Source organism: Dinoponera quadriceps, unplaced genomic scaffold (genome assembly GCF_001313825.1).
Source record: "Dinoponera quadriceps isolate SergipeBrazil2010 unplaced genomic scaffold, ASM131382v1 scaffold4444, whole genome shotgun sequence".
Taxonomy (NCBI): domain Eukaryota; kingdom Metazoa; phylum Arthropoda; class Insecta; order Hymenoptera; family Formicidae; genus Dinoponera; species Dinoponera quadriceps.
Genome location: NW_014558991.1, coordinates 1,700,666 through 1,726,071, shown reverse-complemented (window position 1 = coordinate 1,726,071; position 25,406 = coordinate 1,700,666). Strand labels below are relative to the sequence as shown.

Sequence of the window (25,406 nt, the reverse complement as noted above, 5' to 3'; positions counted from 1 at the left end):
TCAAATGTGATTCAAATGAAAAACTCAACTCCAACTCTAAATTCATATCTGGATATCGATCGTGTAACTTTTTTCCCTGGAGCGAAAACATGAAAAGTAAAAATTCCATTGTTTTCGAATTCGAAAAAATGTATACTTTTCATGAGTTTACGTTAGAGAAGATTCATGACTTCGTAGAAGATAGATTATGAATCTCCTTTCAGTATAAACTGGTGAAAAATATAAATTTTTTCTAGTTTGAAAACATTTGGAATTTTCACTTTTCACATATCCGCCCTGAGGAAAAGTTACGTGATCTCACGTAGGATAAGTTTCAAGTAACGACTATTAATACGTTCTTTAGGCATTGGCTTGTATTCCGAACATACATACAGCGATATTAGTGCGCTACACAAGTCAAGAGATATGAGTATTCTCAGTATCGTTCGCGTATTGTAAACTCGGTGATAACGGTGCTCTGTTAGGAAAAAGACCGATGATCACGCATGTTTATAGCAAAATTTCTCTTCGGGACTTGTTAGCGCGCTAACATCGTTATATACGGGTCATTGTATTGTTGAGTTTCGACCTGTGCCACAAGGATAAAAAACAGCCGCTCACAACTCGGTCCGCAATGGGCCGAGTAATGCAGGACGACAACGGCAGATGGCGCCAGGCGGGCGCTCTCGGGATATTGGTGTTCGCGCGCGCAACAATCCGGGTCGGCGCGCGAGACGAACATTGGCCGGCCGGTCCCGGGATCGATTGACGTCCTTTGCGCGCCGCCGGCGACGGTGGTGACGGCGGCGTAACGTTGCGACGCGACGGGACGCGCGCGCGGCGGCGTCGGGCGGGGCGAGAGGGCGCTGTGGTTGTCGGCCGATCCGCCGCCAGTACGCGTCTCCAGCTCGCCGCTGTCAAGAGTGCGACTTTCGCGGAGCAGCTGTCGGCCGCGAGAATCCCCGAGATTCGGAGCAACGCGCGAGCCCCCGGAGTCGTAACTGTCGGGCTCGGAGAGACGGCCTTCTTCCGTTGCGCGCGTGTAACGAAGGGCGACAAAGAGACGTCGCGTCGTGTAAACTTTTCGTATCCCCGGCCGACGCGTAGGGTCGGTTATCCGTCTCTCGGGATCCATCTCGTCGCCTGCACCCCACTCCCCTGTCGTTGCGTTCGTGAACGTTGCGAGTAGCCGGCGCGCTGAAGTTGCTCCGGAGCCTTTTCTTCGCCGGACGAACGAAAGATTAAGAGAGGGAGAAAGAAACAGACGGTGAGCCGTCATCGGAGGGAGAGCGACCGCGAGAGACGCGATAACGAACCGTATCTGTCGCACGCACGCTCGCTCGTGTGTGTGGTGTCCGCCGCTACAGGGAGAGTGTCTCTCTCTCTCGCGCGCACGTCGAGCCTCGCCTAACGCCTCCTCCCGGTCTCGGGCGGACCGAGCGTTCTCCTGCCGGAAACCTTCTCCCGGAATATCGATCAAATAGCCTGAACCGAGTGAAAAACTACTCCCGGAAGAACGGGGAAAGATAGGGAGAGAGAGAGGAGAGTGTGAGCAAGGAGAAGAAGAGAACAAGGAGAGAGAGAGAGAAGAGGGAGGAGGAAAAGGGATCAAAGAGACGCAGAGTGAGAGGATCCCGTCGTTAGCCAGGATACGACAGCGAAGGAGGTGCGTAGACACGTTCGATTTCGTATCGACGGATCGCCAGGGAGAGCATTCGCTTGTGCCCTCCGCGGTGACATCGTCGAGAGTTACCTTGGTTGCGGGGGCGAAAGAGGTGGAAGGGAGAGAGAGAGAGTGTGTGTGTGTGGGCGGGGGTTTTCTCGGAGTACGCGCGACTGGTGTACGCCGACGCTCGATTCACCCATTAACTGCTATGATTCTGTTTCACGGGGGTGGCAAAAATTAAGGACCACCGCGGGAGAGGTGCTGTTCCAAAAGTGCGAAGAGTACTCGTCGTCCCACGACGAGTACTTCGCTGAAGGAGAAGATGGCAGTTGGTGGATCGCGAGTACTGTGTGCGGCACTATTACATGTTGTTCGATTATTTCTCTCTCCTTTCCTCTCTTTTTTGTCATTTGTCGAATTGCGCTGAAACAGCAGTGGACATAGAATGGCGATCGCGATTCTTTTTCAACGCAAACTCTCGTATTTTTGCAAGTCCACTTAGGGCAATTCGCGATGGAATTCGAAAGAGAGAATTTGTTACTTTTTATGCGTGCACTCAGTATAATGGTGGAAACGTTTGAAGACGCACCGATGTAAGTACGAACGTGTGCGATTTCGATTCTTCAAACGTTTCCTCGTCAATGTGACTTTGTCGCGAATTATGGATGCGAGCTCGGGAAACGAAGAGGTAAACAACATTCTAATGATTTCACTTTACGACTTGATACGCCGTCTCGCGTTGCGCAGAATGTATCGCGAGCTGAGCGATAACATCGTTCACAATGCATGGTAAAATTACGGCGTACACGTGGGCTAACGTGTTTTCGTGGAAATTATAAAGAGGGATATTTCAATCTCCGCGATGCGCAAAAAGAAAAATTTGCGTGCCTCGATAGCCCAGAAACTCGTTCTCTCGCGAAATATATTTTCCTCACCGCGTGCTCAACCAACTCAGCACAGTCGATCAAAATCATTATTGTAATTAAAGCGCAAACGATAATTAATTCGAAATCACGCTAATGGTAGAATCCGTGCGTCGCATTCCTTTATCTTTAAAACGTGACGTAATTTCCCCATCGTCGATCGTTATATCGAAGTGCATTTAATGTCGTCGGTCTGACGAAACAATAGGTCTGTTGCATCATCTGCGTTTAAAATAGATACACACTTGAAGAGGTGGAAGAAGAGAAAGAAAGAAATTAAAAGAACTGAGAAAATGGAGGTATGAAGAGCAGAATTAATTATCATGCCGGTGTAACAATCGAGAATCGCTGGTCTGGCTGAAGCTACGAGCTCCACTTTGTTACGAATCGCGGCTAGTTCCTCCGTGTTAATAAAGAGCGCGAGATAGAAACGAGGCCGTAGATCCAGCCGCGAAGAGGTCGATAAATCGAAGAGTCTCGGCGAGACTCGCGCTCGTTTTGTCGCGTCTCCCGCCGTATTTTAGCCTTGCTATGCCGACGATGGTATTTTATGAAGCGCGCGACGCGTATCGCTTCCATTATATCAGGTCGTTGCATTTTATTGATCGTACGGTGTGTTTCCACGTAATGCCGTGCTTGCGAGGAGATGTACGTGCAATCCAACAAACGAATAAACCATGGGGGGACGGAACACCGGGTTCCCGCCGGTTAAAAATTTACCCGTCGAAACCGGAACAATTTCGACGCGTTCGATTCGCGACGGTATCCTGGGGTGTTCCGGGATCGATGGCAGGCGAGCACGCGGGCCATGTAGAATTCGAGGAGACGTGGATACCGATGGAGCACGGGTACCCTACGAAATACGATTTCGATTCGGTGAAATCGAAATGTTTCGCAATTATTTTTATTACGAGGAGGTATCCATACACTGAAAAAAAGTATTACCTTTCCATATTTATTCATATTTATTTGATCCATGTAAAATGTTTGTTCCGATACTCCTTGGCAAATATTTACTACAAGTAAAAATATAATCGACTGTATGCAATATTTTCTTCGTATAGACATTTATTTGTATGTGTTAAAACAATTGTGACAAATATTAAATTCATAAAATTAAGAGTATGAAAATTTCAATTTTAGAAAATACTTACTGAACAGAAGAATCGAAATTTAAAATGCTACACGGAAAATAATCTAGTGCATTAACGAGAAAGGAAACGACCGTTGATCTATTAATTGGTTTAAAATCATTCATTGAGGTTGATTATTGCCCCTCACGCTGACATTACTATTTTCGCAAAAATTATTCTTAGCATTCGTTTTATCTAATTATCCGCCTGCCGGGGTCAACGAGAGATTAATTAATTTCACCCAGACGATGTTGCACTTGCGACTTCGACTTGTCGATGTTATTTCAGGACTGACGTTTCATAAGATTTCTGGGCTTAAATACTGTATGTTAATATTGTAAAAATTTGATTTTCTCCGTCGAATCGTGTCAGGTTGCCGCCGCCGAAATTTCGTTGCAACAGAATTGAGAGAATCTGTTTCAGCATTATTCTCTTTTCTCATGGAATACCGGTTAAGTTGGGTTTATTCTCGGTGACTCGGGGTAGGTTGGATTGCGTTTTCTCAAATAGCTCATCAAGAGACTCGCAATTTGATTCCTGTTTCATCGTAACACTCTCTTTCCGACGTGCGTCGCTCTTTCTGCGAAATGCGTCGGCTAGGCTGACTAAACGTAAACCTATTCTACTATTGCGTCTAACCGAAACGAGCAGCTTCCCGCTACCCGTTTATACGATACAAAATTTTACCTGCCAAATTGTACTTCCATATTTTCTGTCCAGTTCGTTCAGATTGAACAAATATATTTACCATTTTTCCTTTGTGTTTGGAAGTCAAGAAACAGTATCAGAGATCAACGACTATTGAGAAGTGAAACCACGTGGGTACATGAATGAAATATATTTACGTTTACATGGAGATACACGGAAAGAATTTTATAATAAAAATTACCGTAGAATTTTGTAATCGAGAGGAATATATAAACGTTCTGTCTTAATTGATCATCCACTCGTTTCTGATACATGTTATTTATGTTTTTGAATTGAAGTACTATGTATTATTAATTACTGTCTACTGCTCACAATTTTATGCTTCTTAGCAAGATGAATTCTACTGACAGTCTTCTTGCATTATTAGAAAACATGTCAAAATTGAAAAAAAATTTCATACAAAAAGAAAAAGGTTATAATATTCATCCGTCATATACATTACGTGAATCATGCAACTCGTTTTACCAATTCGGCGGCTTCTCCCTATCATTGTGGAGCTCTGAACAGCTCATCTGCGATTAATGACATTAGATCGTGCTCAGTAACGGGCTCTTAAATTGCATCGAGCGGTTACGATGCACCGCAGCCTAATAAAACTATTATCCAGTACTCTCTCTCTCTCTCTCTCTCTCTCTTTTGGCGAGTAGAGGAATAATAACGAGACGCGACGAACGACGTTATCAGGGCGATTGGTCGAGAACCTTTCGGTGTATCAAACGCGGGCAATCTGCCAAGTCGAGGTCGTATACTCGCTGGAAGAGAGCGAAAACGAGTGTCGTCCATCTCCTCTTTACACTCGCTGATGTATACGCTCGATGAAGCGAGGATTGGTTAAATAACGTCGGTATCGGCGATCTAATCCCGACTCTATTAGACATAATCGATTATCTTAACGCATCCGCGACAACAATAACGACGAGCAGCCCGTGTACGCGGCTATTTCTTAGGACAGAATCTTTATAAAGCGACGATGCGAGTGAAACGGACGTACAATAGCAACGTAGAATCAACTGTCATTTCGAGGACTTACGTTTCTATATTGGGATAAGTATGGATAAATTGAGAGAGAGAGAGGGAGAATATGAAAATGAATGCGTAGTCTAATATAAAATTGGAATCGGCGGCTGTTTAGAAAGAAAGAGCGTATTTTCAACGTTACAAAGTAATTTAAAGTAATTATAATTGAAAAATTAATTAAAGCTAATTTACATCTTGTTTATTATTGAATTATATCTCGTTTTATATCTGTCGTTTATATCTCGTAATTATATTGATTTTTCATTTCTATGGTTATCAACGAGAGATATCAGATACAGAGTGTATCGATCATTAATTATCAGCGTATTGAATATCTCGGAAACTAGGGATGTTAGAGGAAACCCCACCTACCGTGACTCTACCTATAAAAAAATCGTTACCACCACGTGATGACCATTTTTATTTAGCTTGAAACTTTTGCAGCACAAGCTAAAGCTTTTGTAGCAGAAATTTTTCCCCAACTCCCACAGTTTCGAAGATATGCGAAGTGCTAATAATTAAGGATTCATCTTGCATAACGGATCAATTGTTTCTACGTCGTCTAGGTGTATTCTTTAAAATGTCGAGCGACATCGATTACTTGAACTTCGTGGTCGAATTACTCTGAAAGCAATAATTAAACTGTCGCATGTCAAAGTTCGAGCTTTAGCAAAATGGCTAACTTATCGGTTTAAGACAATGTTTCATACCTTAAGTTTTTGCCTTTAACAAGAGCCTTAAGAATTACAAGATCTATCGCTTCATTGACTCAACTCATCTTGTTTCTCTTGCAGGTGCAGCGGACGCGCGACTAAATCGGCGCAAGTGTGGCGGTCGTCGGGGTTGCGTGCGGGTGGCTGCGGTCACCCAGGTAGTTAGGGCAGCCGGTAGCGGTTGCCGGCGACGGTGCGGAAGCATCGGTGACGAAGACGACGAAGACGACGAAAACGAAGAAGAAGAAAACGAGGACGAAGAGGAGGAAGGCGGAGGTGGAGGAGGAGGAGGAAGAGGAAGAGGAGGTTGCGATAGTGATAGTGGTGGAGGTGGTGCGGAACGACGAGGAGGAGAAAGAAGTGGTGGAAACGGTGAAGGCGCGGGTGGTTGCTGTGTCAGTGGTAGCGGCGAAAGTGTTTACGGTGGTAGTGGTGGTGGTGCTAGCTGTTGTGGTAGTAGTAGTGTTGCTGTCGGCTGTGGTGGCGACGACGGCCACGAACGAGGTGGAGGACGGGGTTAAGGAGGAGGCGCAGAGGAGGAGGAAAGAGTGCGGGAGATTTCATCTTCGTGCGGGCGACGGGGCCGCTCCCTGCCAGCCGCGCTGTTCAGCAGGTGAGAGAAGAAGAGCGTGGGGGTGGCGTTTGTGAAGGCAACGTGTAGCAAGATGGGGTGCGCTATGTCCGCGGAAGAGCGGGCCGCTCTGGCTCGCAGCAAGCAGATTGAGAAAAACCTCAAGGAGGATGGAATCCAGGCGGCCAAGGACATAAAGCTCCTGCTGCTTGGTGAGTCGCGACTTTGTCGATATGTTCATTTCATATTCCCCCCGGCGGGGGTGAGTGCGCGAACACGTGTCGATGGGTGCTTTCGAATCGCTCGATCGACCTGGACGAAAACAAATTTCTTGTATCCTCTTAAAGACGTCTGAAAGATATCTAAAAAAAAATGAAACGTTTTTAGACGTCTTTAAGGCATTCTTTAAACATTTATTCTGCCTGGGCTTGTGATATTTTTGTTAGCGACCGAAAAACAGTCAAAATTCGAAATCTTAATGAATAATAATCAAGCTTATTGACACATTGACATATATTTTGCTCAGTACAACAATTTTAGTGGATAAATTTATTATTCTTTGATGTTAACGAAATTTCGCTAGTAGTATGCGATAATCTGCGCAGCGCAACGCCAGCTGTCAGTAAAGTACACGTGTCTTGGGGAAAAATAAGACGATATTGTTAGATTAAAATTGAGTCGCTATAAAAATAATGGTACTACGCTGTAGACGCGAAAATGGGCGGCGGGAAAGATCAACGGGTAATTAGCCGTTCTACTCGCCCTTGGCGTATTCCGGCGCGACGGATACCAACATCAAAGATGCAACTGAGGGATAATTTAAATAAAGGCATGTCACTTCTTGCGGCTGAAGATGCAAATCGAATTACAAAAAGTAAGCTGTCGAATTACAAAATTTAACAGACTCGCGCCAAATGAGCAATTCGGTTATTTTTGAAGCTTCATTGTCTCGATCGGCTCGCGATATCGCTCGGTATTGTTGCGTTTTCCGCTTGAAATTAAATATCACACCGGGTCACAAAATCGCAGTGACGAACGGAGATTAGCGGAGACACGATGAAAAATGATGCTGATCGCGATCGAGATTCGCGCGAACACTTAGCTTAGGAGTTTAATCGGCGACGCGGCAAAGTTCGTCGTGAACGGGGGAAAGTTTTCCGCGGAAGTGTGTAAATATTGTCGCGGAAAATAATCTCCCGGGATAGTTCGATGCAACTTCGTGCGATCTACCGCGCGATTATATCGACGTCGCGACGTCGTCGTCGTATCTACACCGCCGCTTCTCTCTCTCTCTCTCTCTCTCTCTCTCTTGCATTAGATATTTCATGAGCTATGGCGGATCTATGATTGGCGAGGAGAGTTGCGCGCTGTCTGCTTTCAACCTTTATTGATCTGCCTAACATTCTGAATGCACGTCGAATCAATCATTATCGAGGTTTTCCGTTTTGCGTGAACATCTCCGTGAAATTCTGCCGCGTGTGTGTAATAACGAGAGCGATGTCGGCGTATATCGTATGACGCTTTCTTTCATCCTTTTCGGCCCTATGTCGAGTCTAAGTAATAAAATGTAGATTTGTGCGTCGGTGGCTTTCAACTCCGCGAAATTATCAACAATATTATCATTACGTCGGGAATATTTCGAACACGTGACAGCGCAAAATTCATCCTACCGTATCGCGTTTTCCGTACGTAATATAATCCGACGCAGAAAAAACGTGTCCGATACTCGCGCGTTGTTCTCAAGGACATTAACGCGTCAGAACGCGATCTCGTTACATACGTCTCTTATCGCGTTCTAATCCTGCCTGCATCCGCGGGATAATAATTTTCGAGCGCCGTTTCTATTTTGTTCTACATAAGCCGGGTTAAAAAGACGACTTATACGGTCGACGAGGCAGCGTGAGCCGCTCGCGAACGCTCATGGATGGAGCCGGCTTTTTAAATTGACGGGCATGCAGGAAATTGGACGCTACGTAAAACCGGAAGAACGGCGCAACAAGCGTGTTCCTCCTTGCGCGGAAGGGTAATGCCCGATCGCTCATCCGCCGTCAGTTCTTTCAATCAACGGAACGCTCGAAAGCGCATAATTGCCGGCGTCGAGATCAGATATCATTTGACGTCAATGTTTAATGAACGACGTCAGCGCTTTGTGACGTAACCGGTAACAAGACAGATAACGTCTTTCTCCCTCCTCTCTTTCTCTCTCTCTCTCTCTCTCTCCGTGATTGTACTTTGAAATGAACAAAGGTTCTAACGTCTCGTGTGATCCTTTGCAAATTTTTAGATTTTAAAACAGCAGAGAAACGCACGTGTAAAGAAATTCGTCACGTTTGGGGAAACGACGAATTTTGTTTTGGAATATTATTTGTAGGATGGAATAAATTAACTTTTTTGAAGTTAATTTAAATGTTAATGGCCTATATAATTAATTTAGTTAAGTTATAAATAATCTAAATAAAAATTAACTAATTAACAGTTGAGTTAAAATTAAATTAATTTATTAAAGTTAAAATTTAATTATGCAAAACTATATATATATATATATATATATATATATAAGAAACTGACAAAATCCACTGAAAAATTTTTCAAATAATTCAAGGTTGCATAAATTAACATAAATTAGAAATTAAAATTAATATATATAATATATAAAATTATATATATATAGTTTAGAAGAAGAATAAGTTAGATTTATACATAATTAATTTTAATTTCTAATTTATGTTAATTTATCCAACCTCGAATTATTTGATAAACGAAAAATTTTTCAGTGCATTTTTCAATTTCTCATATTCTTTACAAAAAAAAAAAAAAAATAAACGTAGCAGGTTTTGACCGAGTACTTTTTAAAATGATTTTTCTTGTTCTTAGAGAAGAAACAAAAGAAATTCGCGGAAAAATGGGAAAAACAGTTTTCTCGAGCTTTCAAAACTATAAAAAGATGTAATAATTACTGCGATTAAAATTTTTTTCCTCTGTCGGCTACGTGACCTCACGCGCTAAAAATATTCCCGCTCAGACTGGGTGACGTGGCGGCGATTGCCGCAGACAGAGAGTTGGAAAGATAAATCCGGAGCACGCTCTTGGCCCTTATTTTTGAAATATTTGTCGAATGTCAGGGACATGTGCGTTATCAAGGCACGCATGTTGCTGCCACGTGTTGTCGGGCGGTGACTTCTCGCACGGTGCAGGGGATAAGAAACCACGAGATTTCCGGTTGACATGGAGAGTGAGTCCTTTGTGAGATTTCTTCTTGAGCACGCGGGGCATGCGCGAAGATAATTCATGGGTGTAACTTTTTAAGAAATCCAGGCCACGTGTACTTCATATCGTTTTGTTCTCTTGTATATATTTGTATTATTCGGATAAGGCAGTTATAGTAATCTCCTCGTACGGATGTCTTGCTTTTTGCTTACAATAAAATAAAATAAATAAAATTATTAATTAATTCACGCGAAATACGACGGAATCACCGTATCTTCATAACGAATTTCCGTGTGTGTATGTGGGTGGGAAACGCCGTAGAAAATCGTAAGAGCTAAAGGAGCCGCGCAGAGTCCGTTTATTAACATTCGATTATACATTCCGATGAATCATATTTGGTGAGCACCCTTGGTGAGATAATAATTGCGTAAATAGTAGTAACAATATAGTAATATTTTATTAACCCTTTGCGCCTTTTTCGCTCGAGCGAACCAGCAACTCGAGAGGAGTTAGCTGCTCCCGCTTATTTCATGAGTTTTTTACAGTTAACTTAAAATGATAAGACATCTTTGTAGCCATTACCTCGTAAGATTACACACAAAGGGCTAGGAGTAGACTCATGAAGCGATATTCGTTAGGCCAAATCTAAATAAACACCGTTATCGCTCGATTTGCCGCCTCGATCCGAGTGGTGCCTGAGAGGCTCGAGTTGTCGCATCATATCCAGTGGTGCCTCTCGAGCGCAAAGGGTTAATACGATTCTATTTTATCGTTGAGTTATACTACTTGTTCCAGAAAAATCTTCCACTTTTTGATTTATATTATTATTTGTTCAAGAAGATGTTTTGACTATCTGGCCTGTTGTTGACTTGTACTACTTGAATTAGTTTTTGAATATCTCTTCGCTTATTCTTCGAATACAAATGTACGATATTGCGTTGCGTCTCCATTTCGAAGAAAATTGTCCTCCGTCATCAAATTTTCGTCCACGTCCCGCGGATTAATCGCGCCTCTACCCCGATCAGGGTATTAATGAAAAATTCTTCATTCGTTCGCTCCGCGCTAAAATTAAAACAAAATCAGCGCGTGGGCGGCATAAAACGCTGCACCGGCGTACATTGTCTTCGCTTATCTGCCGGCGCGCTAATTACTTCGCACGTTTTCAATTTACTTTCTCGCTTCTCCGGCCGCGTTCTCCGTCTCGCGGGACATCAGGGCATACCTGGTGTTCCAGAACCATCGATTGGGCTTTTCAATTTAATTTATTTTTTCTAGGCCGCTATAACAAATAACATAGAATAATTAAAATTGTACTTAACGGTCGTTTAGTTCTCTCAAGAATGTCCTTGTTCAATCTCCTCGAGAGCGTTCAGCGCGGATTCTCCGCAAGCTCTTTATCTTTCGATGCCGTTTTCCTCGCGCCGCGTTCAAAAAATCTCGGATCCGCCTCTCCATCGCGGAGCACCGGCGAAGATACGATTTTCCGACGAAATGTGGGTCCTGTTTATTGATGTAACCGGTGACGTCATTCGCCGGTGGAACGTGCGTGCGTGTACGCGCGCGCAAATTGCTTCCGAGTATTTTCATCCGATTAAACGGTGGCCCCGACGGCGTTGCGAACGAAATACGAAACGTCGTATATTTCAAGGCGATGCAGGATCACTGCTGCCGTTGTTACTGCATCGCCGCATGGCGTTAAATGTCAGCGAGACCAAGACGCCTTCTTTTGTCGCGGTATACCTAACGCGTCGTTATGTAGAGCGTTTAAAATGCGCGTGAAAAGCGAGAAAAATCGTCCGGAGGAGGATTTCAGTGGACTGTTTTTAACACAAAATGTGTGGTTGTTTTCGGGAATCTTGTGGATTTTGCAGGCGCAGTCGTCCCTTGAGAACAGTATCGAGCTTGTAGTGCGTGTGCCCTTGTAAAATGCGCTAAATGGCAAAGGCCACTGGTGTAAAGCCGGCCGAAATGCTAGAAAGTCAAAGGTCATAAATCACGTAATAAGAGCTGAGTGCTTCCTTCGCTGCGTATTTTACGTTCGTTATCTAATTCGCCTAGTTATTTAATTCTCAATCTCGATCGCTATTTAATGTTTCAACGAGCACAGAATTACCTAACGACATGTAGAATTACGCGGGAATGCGATCTAATTTTCACGGTATTCTATCAGAAAGAGTACTGTGTCGAAAAATTAAAAGCGAATGCAGAATACATTTTGTCTCTATTTATCGAATACTATAAATTAGGACACAGCCAACGTAATTCCACGTGTGCGCAATATCGTGCGACGCTCGTCCGCGAATTAAATAAGGATTGAAATTGATAATTAAATAACATCGAAAATGAGATAACCGGCACAACATTGAATACGCGAATGAGCTGTTATTGCGCGAAGCGCTCTCATTATGCGATTTATTATTTTACTTCCCGGAACGTTGCGACCGGATTTATGCGCAACATATTTTATCCTCGCCTCTTTACGCTCGAACGTTCCGTTTTTATACGCTCCCTCGGAATTTTAGAGGCGATAATTCGAAATTGACGACAAGCGGATAACCTTTGCCTGATCTTTGTCGAAAAACCAGCCAGTCTTCTATTTGATTATTAATTTGCTATTAATAAAAAATACGGAACATACACTTATATTCACTTACATATTCAGTATCAACATTAACGTGCATTCTTTATGGCTTTATCATCAATGATAATTAGCCGCATAAAATTAATATATGGACGACCCTCGACCTATGGAAGTTCATCGAACGAAACTTTCACGTAAAATTCACGATGTCGCCGGTTATTAATAATCACGTACATGTTAAACACCGTGTACGTAATAAAAGAGAACGTATCGTTTGGTTCAACATAAATTCTCAGATTTCGCTCCGTTACATGCGGAGAATATTATAACTATTTTTCAGATAAATTTGTTTTCATTTTATTTATATTTTCTAGCAGTACAGGAATAAACTGTCAGTTTATTTTGCTAAGGAATATTGTAAATTTTTCAATATGGAACGAGTTCCTAACAAATCGTATTACTTAAGGTATATTTGAAATTTATATCACATAGAAAATACAGTGCAATTCGTTCAAGTTATGGTTATACTTTTTATTGCTCATTTATTTTATATAGGGTGTCTCGGCAAGGAGAACACCTAGAATATCCCCTTTGTTAGATATAAATAAAATATTAATAGCGCATGTGTGTGAAAATCGAGGTATAATAAATTAAAGCAAAATGTCGACATATTCCCCGGTTACAAAATTCTATGGTAATTTTTGTCACGAACTTCTTCCCGTGAATCGCTCAGTGAGTTTATGTTCAGCTCGGCTCGCGTCGAATTTTTGCGAATTCCTCGGTTGGCCTGCTGGCGGCGCCGATATTGGCTCGGTCTACGATGCCCAAACAATATCTTCTCTTTCTTCTGCATTCGAATTTATCTAAATTATCGCCACGTCCGCGTTTATCGCGCGCGATGGATAAAAGGCATCCGTGCGCACCGTTAGAGCAGGTGAATATAGGAGGAGGAGGCCGCGAGCTAGGCAGCTGCAGGAAATAACGATGGATACAGTGCGCGCACTGTGTGCATCATCGCGCATCGACTTGCATTCTCCGCTCGGATGTGAAAATAGATACGATCGTGCAGTTCTCTCTCTCTCTCCCTCCTTCTCTCCCACTCCTACAAGCGAGGAACGTAGCGTAGAACGCGTAGAATAGCGGCTGACATTTATCGCGAGAGATGCGGCTCTCTATTAAAATGACGCCGCAACGTACGTATTAATATGTAAGCTCTTCCTTTTACGCCGGAAGCGAGATATACGAGAGGCGTCGTTAACGTCTCTGCCAGTTCCGGTTTGGTCGTGTCCAGATAGACAGACGTACGTAAATTTGGCAGCAACTTTATCAGCTGATGTGCAAAGGTTGTATCTATTATGAGTGCTTCACGTGGAACGACGAAATAGAAATGCGAAGACTCGGAAAAAATCGTCCCCTTAAAATTTTTCCGCGGATTTCTTCGGTGCAAAAACCGACGTTATCTGGATGTAAAAGCGCATAGTTAGCGTGTCATTTTTATATCTTTGTTTTATTGAATAGCTTGTTATTTATACGTTAAGGAGAAGGGGACTGACTAGCTCCCTTTTTCTAAACATTTCATTTCCTGCCGTAACGAATAGATCGAAATTTTTGTGTTTCGTTTTTTTCGAAGTACATAATTATATATTTTTATTATACATTTTTTTTTGCATTAAGTGGAGATATTAGGTTAACGAAAATGATATAAATTTAACATGTTCGCTAGAAAAATTTATTTCAGGAATCCTCCTCGCAGACTACCTTGTTTTTTTTTCATTAATATCATGATCTCGCTAAAAATGGACGGACGTTCGTCATGACGCGGTGGAATATCCAGCGGCACGATATCGCTACTCGAGAATACCGAAAACCAGCCGCGAGATGCATTAAAGTGACACCGTGTGCGTAGGTGTGTGCAGCAGACGAGGCTCTAGTTAAATTTCTAACTAAAGTTACCGTAGTTAGAGTCTAACGAGGATTAACTAGAGTAAGCAGCGTGCGCGGAGAGTTTATTTCATCTTGTTTCATCGAAGCGTCGAGAACGCACTCTATTTTAGAGCCGGCTCTATTTCGCTGGAGCAGAACGGAATATAAAAAGAATAGAATTCGACAGGGAGGGGGGAAAAAAAGAAAGACGGAGGAAGAGAGAGGACTGGAACATGACGTCACGCCAGCCAATAACGGAGGCTTCGAGGAGCATGCCGGTGGTGTCGTCGATGGTTTTTCGGTGCGAATTTGCAACTCATTTAGTAGCTCTATTCCGCGTGTTTTTACCCCGACGAGGGTGCGATGAGGATCATCGTCGGTCGCCTCGAGATAACTCTCTTTCTTCCTGGCCGCCGTCTATAGGATGCTCACTCGAGATATCCCGTGTGCAACCAGTCGATATTAAACGGTTCTAGCCATGAGTAGCTATTATAGGTAGCTGCACTCACGCTGGAAGTGCTTTAGAAATGGTTAGAGGCAACGAGTGCCAGAGGAAGAGAGAGAGAAACGCGGTGGAGGAAGCAGGAAAAACGAGTTCTGTCGATCCGGCTTATATAGCAGAGCGGCTGGCGCGAATCGTTCTGCCGTCCCGACGCGCTCATCGATCTGATTTTCGTGGATATGAAGTGTCCCCCGGACCGTCTTTTCCGACTGTCAACGATAAGTTAATCTTTCGCGACCTTACGTCGAGTCTACCTCGACAATGTGTTCTAGTCGGTTCTATATATCAACTTTTATTTGCGTTAATGGCATACGCGGTATAAACACAAGGTGTATATATAAGTATAATCAAATATTATGCAAGACTTGTTAGTTTCTATTTAAGCTGCATAGTAGCGTTATTTTCTTAGTGTGTTATTCGCATCAGGCATTTAGCTTATTATATCGTTGATAAAACGTTGATTAAAACAGTTTTATCTATAGACACAAATGTCCTTCATTTCGAGATATTTAATTACTTATGAGTATCTTTAATATATTGCTATAAATGTGTCATTGCATTAGTTGATTAGTATTGAAATATCGAAAGTCGCAAACTAACGCGATATTGTCGCGAAAAAAATTAATTTCTACGGATCATTTAAAAAGAGAAATTAAAAACACTTCGGAAAAACACTGCAACGCCTTAAGTCTCCACGAGAATGTTCCCTTTTCTTTTTGCATCGCTCGACGAAAATGCGAGTTTGACATGATGTGAGATGATTCATCACTGCGGCATCAGCCGATGCGCTTTTTGATGTTTCAAATTTAACCAATCAATTTCTCCTGGCAATTTCACGAGTAACGGCTTCTGTTCGTCGCAACTTTTCGATTCTCGCAGCGTTGAGCGACGGACTTTGAGCCGGTAGAGCCGTGAGAATTGGCGGGTTCCGGCAAAACGAAGTTTCGTCTAAAGCGAAACGAAGAACCAGAACCTCGATTCTCTCGTTGCGCAGTGCGCAAAGTTCATTTCGTAATGTAATTCGGCGATACGCGCAATCGCGAGATTAATTGCGCACAATTACTGACGCCACTCCTCTGTTTTTCAGGAGCGGGAGAATCGGGCAAAAGCACAATAGTGAAGCAAATGAAGTAAGTATAATCGCTTAGCGCCCTCGCACTACATGCACCGATTATCATTTAAAGGGGGGAGGGGGGAAGCTGAAGCGAGATTACGCATCTCCGTTGCTGCGTTGTTTATTCCTTAACGACAGTATGCGGGCGCGCGTGCGTGCAATTACATTAATTAAACCCGAGCTAATTACGCAATGGTTTTTAATACAGATTTTCTTCGTCGCTCTTGAACCCTCTGGACCAGATCAACTTATCTTGGCATTCGCGACATATAGAATTTCAAAATGTACGGAAAAAAGCACGAACGATATAAATGAAAATCATGTTAAGTGGTGTACGCATCTTACGTATTTACGTAGTTAATCCCTTAAGTCCCAAATCAAACTTCTCAAACGATATTTTCATTTTTATTCCTCTATTGAAATAACACAAACTAAATTTCCAAGATACAATAACGAGGACTCAAATGGTTAAAAGCGCCGTTTATTAAAAATTACTTTGCTGTGGCAATGATGCGGCGTACTTCACGCGGAACGTGAACCGGAAATACGGTTTATTGTGCTGCGGCGGGAGGATGATTCATTCAATTTGTGCGTGCATGCACGCAATTAGGCGGATTTCGGTGTCGCGGTGGGCAGGCTGTGTTAAAAAAAAATGTCCAACCCCGGTCGAAGATTGGACGGTTCGTTTCCCTTGGAAAACGGACGGAGGAATGTTCGCAAAGAATACGATGAGAATGAGTCGGTAACACAATGCGGCGTACAATGCCGCGTCCGGCGAAGCCGTTCTTTGAGGTGCCGCGACCTCGCGGAAATGCTAATTTGCTGCAAACGCGCTCGCCGGTCAGCTGCGGCCTGATCGCTGGAAATATTTTCCCACGCTTCCTCCGATCCGTGGACGTACCGTGTGGTTCATTTATTTATTTTAACAATCTTGACGATATTGTCGCGTGTGAAGTAATTTTCGCGAATTTCTCGGTGACTTGCGTTCAGACTTGTGTTAGTTAGGTGCGAAAATTCATTGGGTTTTTAGCCATATTTTTCCTTTATTAACTCTGAGTCCTGGCGTACTACCTTTGAGTACTAATACTCTTTTCGCTGTCACTAGTAACAAAGTAAATTTGCTGTGTCATTAAAAAATCTTTCTTCTCTATGCACTTATAAACTGATTCTACATAAATCTCTGAATCAGAGCCCATAAATGATTTTTAGAAAATCCGGATGCAAGTGGATTTTATGAGATTTTCTACGCTGGGCGCTCGCGTTCGTCCCTCGCACGTGTGTGTGTGCTGTGAGCAGATTAATCTTTTCGCGTTCATGCATCGGCATTATTTCGAGGCAAACTGTTGCCTCGCGGCGGGATCGATACTCGCGGTGTTACGATACGGGATTGTATTCAAGGAGGAGCCAGCAGCTGTTCGGCAATACGCGCGCGCGCGAGATGTTAACGTCGCGCCGCGGATTAACATATTCCCCTCTCTGTGCCTTCCGAGTTCCGCCCGTGAATGGGCCTGTGTTCAATGGGCCCGGCGAACAAAGTTGCCGCTGTGCACGCGATGAAAGAATGAAAGAAGCGAAGCAGCCGTGTTTCGACAACGTTGAAGAGCGTCGATAACTTTCATCCCGAGTATTCTCGCGTCGATATCTTTATCTCGGATGTTAAGTGGATATCAAACCCGATAGCAAGTGTCGTCGGGCGAAAGCGCCTTTGTGGAATGCGAAACAGCGATAATTCTAATTAATATCTCTGTACTTCTGTGAACGAGTATTAACTACCGTGGATATTTCTTCTTTTCATAGATGTTTCTAATTTTAATGTCAGTTACACATTAAAGATACGATTTGTAGAATAAAAATATTTTTTTATTAATATATCTACGTCATTTATAATAAAGCACTTTTGAAGCTACCTAACGATAATTTGCTTATTTCGAAAAAAAAAACATCATTTTCGTTTTTCCGCCAATTCTCTAATGTTCCATAACAAAATGTTTCAATTTCTTCCGCTGACGTCACTTTTTAAATTAAACTTTTGAAATACTGTTATCGGATAACCTTCTGTTGGGATAACACTCAAAGTGAACAACCGAGGCTCCCAGAAGGTTAAAGTAGAAATATAAAATACACGTATCGCGCGTTACAGTGATTGATCGTTAATTCGATTAATTTCGATTTACCCACCGATTTAATTAACTAATTGTCGATCTAAAACTCAGTGCTGGAGAATACCTATGCTTTCGTAACACCGCGGTAATAACGGGGCGAACATCCGTTCGTGCACCTGCGTTTCCCGTGCATTCCGGCGACGGAATTTATGGACGCGCATAATGCGGCAAACAGCACTCGAGACTGAAGTACGAGCGAAGTGTGATTTTACACACACACACACACACTTACAGTTGGTTTTCCTTCGCGTGCGAGGGAACCCATAGAGTACACCCGGACGGTGTGTGTGCGTGTGCACATAGTGCTCTTTATGCCGTCGTTAATATCGTTACTCTCGAAACGCGCCGCTACGTGTTTCTGTGTCATTTATTAACGTAATGGGCAGTATAATATTCTTTGTTAGGATTAATATACTATTTAATGTTGTAACGGAGACTCGTGACGGCTGCTCTAACGAAGTGACGAGTATTTTAAAGCGCGCTATTACGGGAAAATTATAATTAATACTTTCACCGGCTCGAACATTTTTAGACCGTTCATTTATTTGTTTTTATACATAAATTGAGAAATGCTTCAGATATGTAATATAGTTAATCAAAATGTTATCGGAGTTCTCAAATGCTCGTTTTTTTTTCGAAAAGAAGGACGAAAAAAACGCGCCGAGATTCGTAGAACCGTTTTTATTGGATTTTCAAGGAAAATTTCCGTTATTAGATTTTCGCGGGTCTGCATTATCTCGAATGTAGGTCGCTTTTTGACGATAATAGACATATACTTGTATATATACATGTGTATATATGCGTATTTCGCTTGAATTACACCGCGGACATTCGCGAGATTATGCCGAGAAATATATAGGTGAGCAGCCGCTAATATAGTAGCATAAATCTACCCTGCGCGATATTACTCCGTGTTTTCGCTTGTGTGTGTATAGAGTCGACTCTATAACTCACCTATGTTGACTTTGAACATTGTTACAATATGTATATGGGCCGCTCATGTAAGTCACGGGGCGTATGTAGCGCACGTTGCAATTCATATGTGCGTTTACACATGATGCACTACGTGGCGTACATTAATACGATCCGCACACGACGCGCGCGAATCCCGGTTTTCTTACGCGAACAGGGCGCCCGATAATGCGGGAACATGATCGAATTACTCAGTCAATTTCGCGGAGTAAAATTTCACTTGGAAAGTAGAGTGACATTCGAGGGTTTCTTCACTCACACAGTGTGAATTCTCCACTCTGAATTGTCGAGTAAATATTTTCATTCGAAATTGAAGAGCGAATCTAATGTATTCTACCGTTGCAGAAATAAATTCATTCTAATCGATTAAAATGTCCATTGAGATACGGAATCAAAGTCTATTCTAAGCTTAAGTGACACATTATTCACCCTTATAATTTCGAGTGGCAGTATTCCCGTTATCGCTTCGAGTGAGTTTTTACTTCACGGAATTTAGAGAGTGATATACGGTACCGCCGATATCATCTTTCATTCTCATTACATACTCAGGAGACGATACAAAGGTATCGTTCGATATGCGTATCTTTACGGAATTTTTGTCTCGAGAGAGTGACGGTAACGACGGTAATAGTTTCATATTTCTCATTCATGAACTCCATCTTGACGTCTGTTGAGAAAGATATTTCGCGTGTAACCTTTGCTTGCGTACAGCTCTAATGCCAGTTCGATTCTGCTTTCAGAATTATCCACGAGAGCGGCTTCACGCCGGAAGACTTCAAGCAGTACAGACCGGTTGTATACAGCAACACGATACAATCTCTAGTCGCTATTCTCAGAGCGATGCCTAATCTGGGCATTAGTTTTTCAACCAACGAGCGAGAGGTAATACGAGCGATAATGTATGCGTGGAACACGTGCGAATTGAGAAAATACTTCGTGTCTCGTTCATAACGCGATGCATTTTGCAAACAATTTTTTCAGTTTGCCAAGAATTTTCTCTTCTTATTCCCATTACAGTCGAATAGTTTTTTGTTCGTTTATCATTCTGTTTTCGTTCAGTAAATGGATTCAGATTTGGTGCATCCTTTGTGCGCAGTAACTGCAAGAGAACATCTTGATTCGAAAATCCCAAGTAGTTTTACTTCTTAGTTCTGCTTCGACAGAAGTTAGTAAATAATGACTGCTCAAAAAAATGCATAAAATTTCTACGAAAGTAATTTTTTCTTGAATCTGTACGACGTTAAAGCTATAATGTAAATCGACGTAGATTGTTGATAATCCATATCTTATTTTGAACGAAATTCTTTTTATTTTGCAACAGTTTTACATTGCATATGTCGATAACTCATGCGATTCTCGCGTGGAGGTGTCAATTGTAAAATTAACGGAAGCGAAATTCAGCAGACTTCTCTTATTCGCGCGCGAGCGTTTGGTTTAAGTATAACTGCATTAACGTGCGAGACGTGACATACCATCCAGAATGTAGTTTACTGCAGGCCGATGATTATCTAATGAATGAAGCATTCAACGGCGAATCACAACGTGTTGCCCGCTTGATTAGCCGTCCAAAGCGATCGTGTAAGGCGATCTGACTTGTCGGCTGCTAGATCGCATGAATAATTATTGACTATCTCTCTTTAATACATGCATATGTGTGTGTACGATGTAAACCATACGAAGATCGTATGTTAATATACGTAATTAGTTTATATTGACAAATTATTTTAACTCAACGTCACGTAACTCAAGTATCACGTAAACACTATAAAATAATATTCATTAATTTATTTCATGTATGAGCAATCAGTTTAATATTGCGATTTCAAAACGACACGATGAAAATTCAAGGAATTTAATGAGGATTTCGTTCAGGAAGTAAGAAATCTGAATGTGTTCGTTCCAGACGGACGCTAAAATGGTGTTCGACGTAATTCAAAGAATGGAGGATACGGAACCCTTTAGCGAAGAATTACTGGCCGCCATGAAGAGGCTGTGGTCCGACAATGGAGTGCAGGAGTGCTTCGGCAGGAGCAACGAGTATCAATTGAACGACTCCGCGAAATAGTAAGTGACGATAAGAAAAAAAAAGAAGGATTACATCTTCGAGGAATGTAGATTGCAGAGTTTTCCGACAACGTAAAGACGACGCGGAGATAATCGCGTTTCGAAGCGCGCGAACGACAACTCGCGGAATTAGATTAATTGTCCGGTCTCGTCGCATGACTCGATCGAGAATAAAACTCGATGCAAGGGGGGATATTGTAAACGGTTATATAAACGGCAGATTATTTCGCGTAAAATCGCCCCGTGAAAACTCAATTAAAATTTTCCATTAACACGCGACTCTAATTTTGGCCCGGTGATTTTGCGCCGGGAATGGTCGTCGTGAGTTTTGTTGCGCGTCATGACAGTAGGAGGAGACGTGGCCCGGACTCCTGAGAATTCGCGTGCCCCGGAAAGGGCGGTAGCAAACCTCATCTCGAACGCGAGACTTGTCGTTCCTCCCTCTCCTTCTCTTCCTCCTCGATACGTTTCGCAGGCATATTTCCACGCGCTGCCCCTTCACTGGATATTGATTTTATAGTGGCGCTTGTATCTCCAGGGTAGTGCCGTTTTCCAATACTTTCATTAGTTATCTCCGCTAAGCGTGCACTTTTTTTTTTTATTACTTTGAGCGCGTATAATAATGACCGCCGTGTTCATCGTCTACCTTGACAAAGTGTAGGAATGACAGTATTCGACGGAGCGGGTCGTGAAACTCGCGACTAATCGTGTGTCATTACTCGGAGAGACAATTTTATAGTAAAAATAACTATTGAATATACAGGGTGTCCGATAATTATCTCGGGATCCATGGTGTGCAGGCAAGGTGGATTAAACTGAACGGGAAAACCATTTTGCAAAATTTGCAATAGCTAATGAAGAATTAATTAACCTGTATGAATTAATGGTCGCAGAAATAAGCCATTTTTCTTTATACGGGCCTACCACTTCCCGTGCTTCCCGTTCATTAGCTCTTAAGGAGGTTGTTAAGACAAAATGAGTTTGATAAGAAGAATTCGATGAAACTTGCACTACGTATACACGCTGAAATATTATCTAACTGCTCGTGCAATTAGAAAAAGATTCTGAACTGAGATGTTTGAAACGAAAGTTGATATTTTTTATACGCGCTTATATGTATCCCAAAATTCGTTTTGTTTTGATTAGTTTCCGAGTGATCGACAAATGAATCGTTTGTTTCAAGATCACGGACATTTTTTCCTAATATTAAGACTTTTAGATTCTCAGTCACCAAAAATGTTTAAAGTCGATAAGAGCTGTTGCAGTATAATAATAATGTACAATTATACAGCGAAAAATTTTATGCAAATAACGGTCTATCGAAATTTTTGTGTTACTTTAACATGAAAATATATATTTAGATGTACACAAATATATGACTTAAATTAACATATTCACCTTTACTTTTTATCCATCAGTTGTATATGTGTGCATAACACAAAAATTTCAGTGGACTGTGTTTACACAAAATTTTCTATCGTGTATATATCTTCTTTCTTTTCTTACTAAAGAGAGAAAGCGGCCGATCTAAAAAATGGAGAAAGAGACGCTCCGTTCACATCACCGTATCATATTTCCTGAAAATGGGAGCGGGCGTCACTTTCCACTCCGCGAAATCGCCCCGTTGAGCACACACATGCGGGGAATGAAATCACAGCGTCGTAACATAAATACAAGTTGGTCGCGAAGGATTAAATCGCCGGGTCGCGCGCGCAATTTCGCCGGTGGTATATGTGCCACCCGCTGTCGTAGCTCGCCATTGCGAGGTCCAGCCGGCCGATATAGCGGCTCCAACTGGCGCGTACGTTTGCCTTCCATAGCTGACGGCCTGCACGCAATAGCTGCCGTATGAAAGCGTTCGTCTTTCTCTCTCTTCTTTTCTTTCTTCTTTTTTTTCAGTCGCGACTCACGCGCCGTCTCTGGCGCCGTCCTTAGCTTTAATAAACCGCACTGCGGTTTCGCACCGGCCAGCACGATACCGTCGTTATCGCACAGTATACACACGCAAGTGCACACATCTCTTTCTCTGGCCTAATATATCATTCACTGGAAATCTCAGCCCGTCGTCCCGTCGTAATAATCCTGCGCAACGAAAGCCGCAGCCTTCTCGATAAACGGAAGGGGACGGCGCATGTTCAACGAAAGTCGCGAAGAAACGCGAGAAGGCGAATGCGTGAATTTTATTTTCGATAATTGATAGGAATTGTTCGTGCATTTCCGTCGCTGCCGCCGACGACCTCCTTGACGCACGGGAATACGTTTATGACAGCCGCGGGAACAACAGACGCCTAACTACACCACCCACGTTATCCGTGTGTAAAACAAAAATGGCCTTGCCGGTATTAATAGATCAAATGTACACAAAGAAACCGTGGCGCCGCCTTGCATTTCACGGCTCCCGTTATCAAAGTGATGGCTCGTGTGTATATATATATATTATATATGTATCGTTAAACTTTTTCTTGACTTTTACGTTGTAATTGGAGAAGAGATTTGCGTTTCAGCTTTTCTTTTCCGTTCTCCCTTTAAAGTTTTCCTCTGAGAAAAATGACTCTGGAAATGATAATCTTTTATCTTTAATTATGTGTAAACGATTTACTGACATCAAATTGATAGATTGGAGTTGGATGTGAGTTTATCCGTTGAATCGTCATTGCAAATATGTTACATCTGATATATGATTTAAACGAAGAGTTCACATATCTAACTCTGAGTGAAAATACAAATATCTCACATGAGAAAAGTTTCAATGTGACAACTATTGATACGAGCCCAGATGGTCAGGAATCGTTGAAAATAGTCGGAGTTTCACAAGGAGAGGTCCTTCACATTTATAGCTCTCGAATTATCGCTGCTCCGACACTTTGTTTAAAGGAGGACTTAACCGCGCGGTTTGATCCAAGCAACTCGTCATTAAAGCCGAGATCGTCTCTCCGACATTTGCGCACCGAAAAATCAACACCAGTTTCAACGGGGGTGGATCTCGTGCGACAGAGCAACCTTCGAGCAACCTCGCGTATAAAGTGCCGCTGAGACGTTTGCGAGAGAGACTCTATCTCGTGAGCGAACCGGAAGGGGGGTAACGCGAATTTCCTGAAGGAGTTGCGGAGGGTGGACGTCGGGGAGATGCGACAAGTTCGACGGAAGATGAGGTCGAGAAAGGGGAATGCTGGAGGTGGTGATAGTGGCGGCGGCGGCGGCGGTAGTGGTGGCGGCAGTGGTGATGGTTGTGGTGGTGGTGGTGGTGGAGGCGGTGGTGGAGGAGGAGGAGGACTTCGAAATGCACGAGAACTCATGGCAACCTCTCTCTTTCTCTCCACCACCTTCTTCACGTCTCACCCTCTCTCTTCGTCATTATTGATCGTCGATGACGTCACGCCACGCCCGTGTCACGTGGCATGCCTCCAACATGGCCGACCGTGCGGTTCCGGCGTACACCTTCTCCTGCTTCCTCCCCGGTTTATTCGTTCCTCTTTTTCCCGGCCCCCCCTTACCTCCCACTTACCTTTTTTCCGCCGCGCCGGAAAAATCTAACCTTCTTCCCTCCCCTCGAGGAAGCGTTATCAGGACTCGCTCGTCTTGAGTTTGGCGTGTCCTGAAAAGTCCACTTCGTGGCGTTATGTGCTCCAATTTTTTTCTTTTTCACGTTCCCTCTCTCTCTCTCACGTTCGTTTTCCATTAGTATTCTCTCATATTTAGCTATTTTTTGTATTCTCTTCTTCCCCGTTTTCTTGTCCTATTTATTTTTCCCTTCTTTTCGTCGTCACAATTGCTACTTTTATTCATATCGTTCCCTTTTTTATTTCATAATGCAAGTTAAAAAGAACCACCGACGTTCCTCAACCCTGCAAACCCTAAATGCCGCGAGCATCCTAGCTGACCTAAAAAGATGGCGTTACGTGTTTCTTCATAACTTGTCATACTTGGGAATTATTCGGTAATTCGATGAATATAGTCGCCAATGTGAAGATGCATATTTCGAATTTTCTCAATAAAACTTAACATTGTTATCTCATATCGAAGAAAAAAAAACGAGTTGAAAAAATCGAACTGTTTCCACTTAGGGAGAGATTCATTATAACTCATATCGTATTCAGCATCAAGGAACATCTTACTTTTCAAGGTACCGATATGATGCCACGTTTCTTGGCAACGTAAAATAAAACATGTC

General features: G+C 42.8%; 1 protein-coding gene across 1 annotated transcript in view; it reads left to right on the top strand.

Moving 5' to 3' along the window:
• Window positions 1–892: 892 nt before the first annotated feature.
• LOC106750083 (guanine nucleotide-binding protein G(o) subunit alpha) overlaps window positions 893–25,406 on the top strand; it is a 32,645-nt gene continuing 8,131 nt past the window's right edge. The window contains exons 1-5 of the mRNA XM_014630165.1: window positions 893–1,645; window positions 6,221–6,922; window positions 16,011–16,053; window positions 19,912–20,053; window positions 21,075–21,235. Coding sequence (XP_014485651.1) covers window positions 6,805–6,922; window positions 16,011–16,053; window positions 19,912–20,053; window positions 21,075–21,235 — 464 coding nt within the window. The 5' untranslated portion in view covers window positions 893–1,645; window positions 6,221–6,804. The remainder of the gene's footprint in view (window positions 1,646–6,220; window positions 6,923–16,010; window positions 16,054–19,911; window positions 20,054–21,074; window positions 21,236–25,406) is intronic.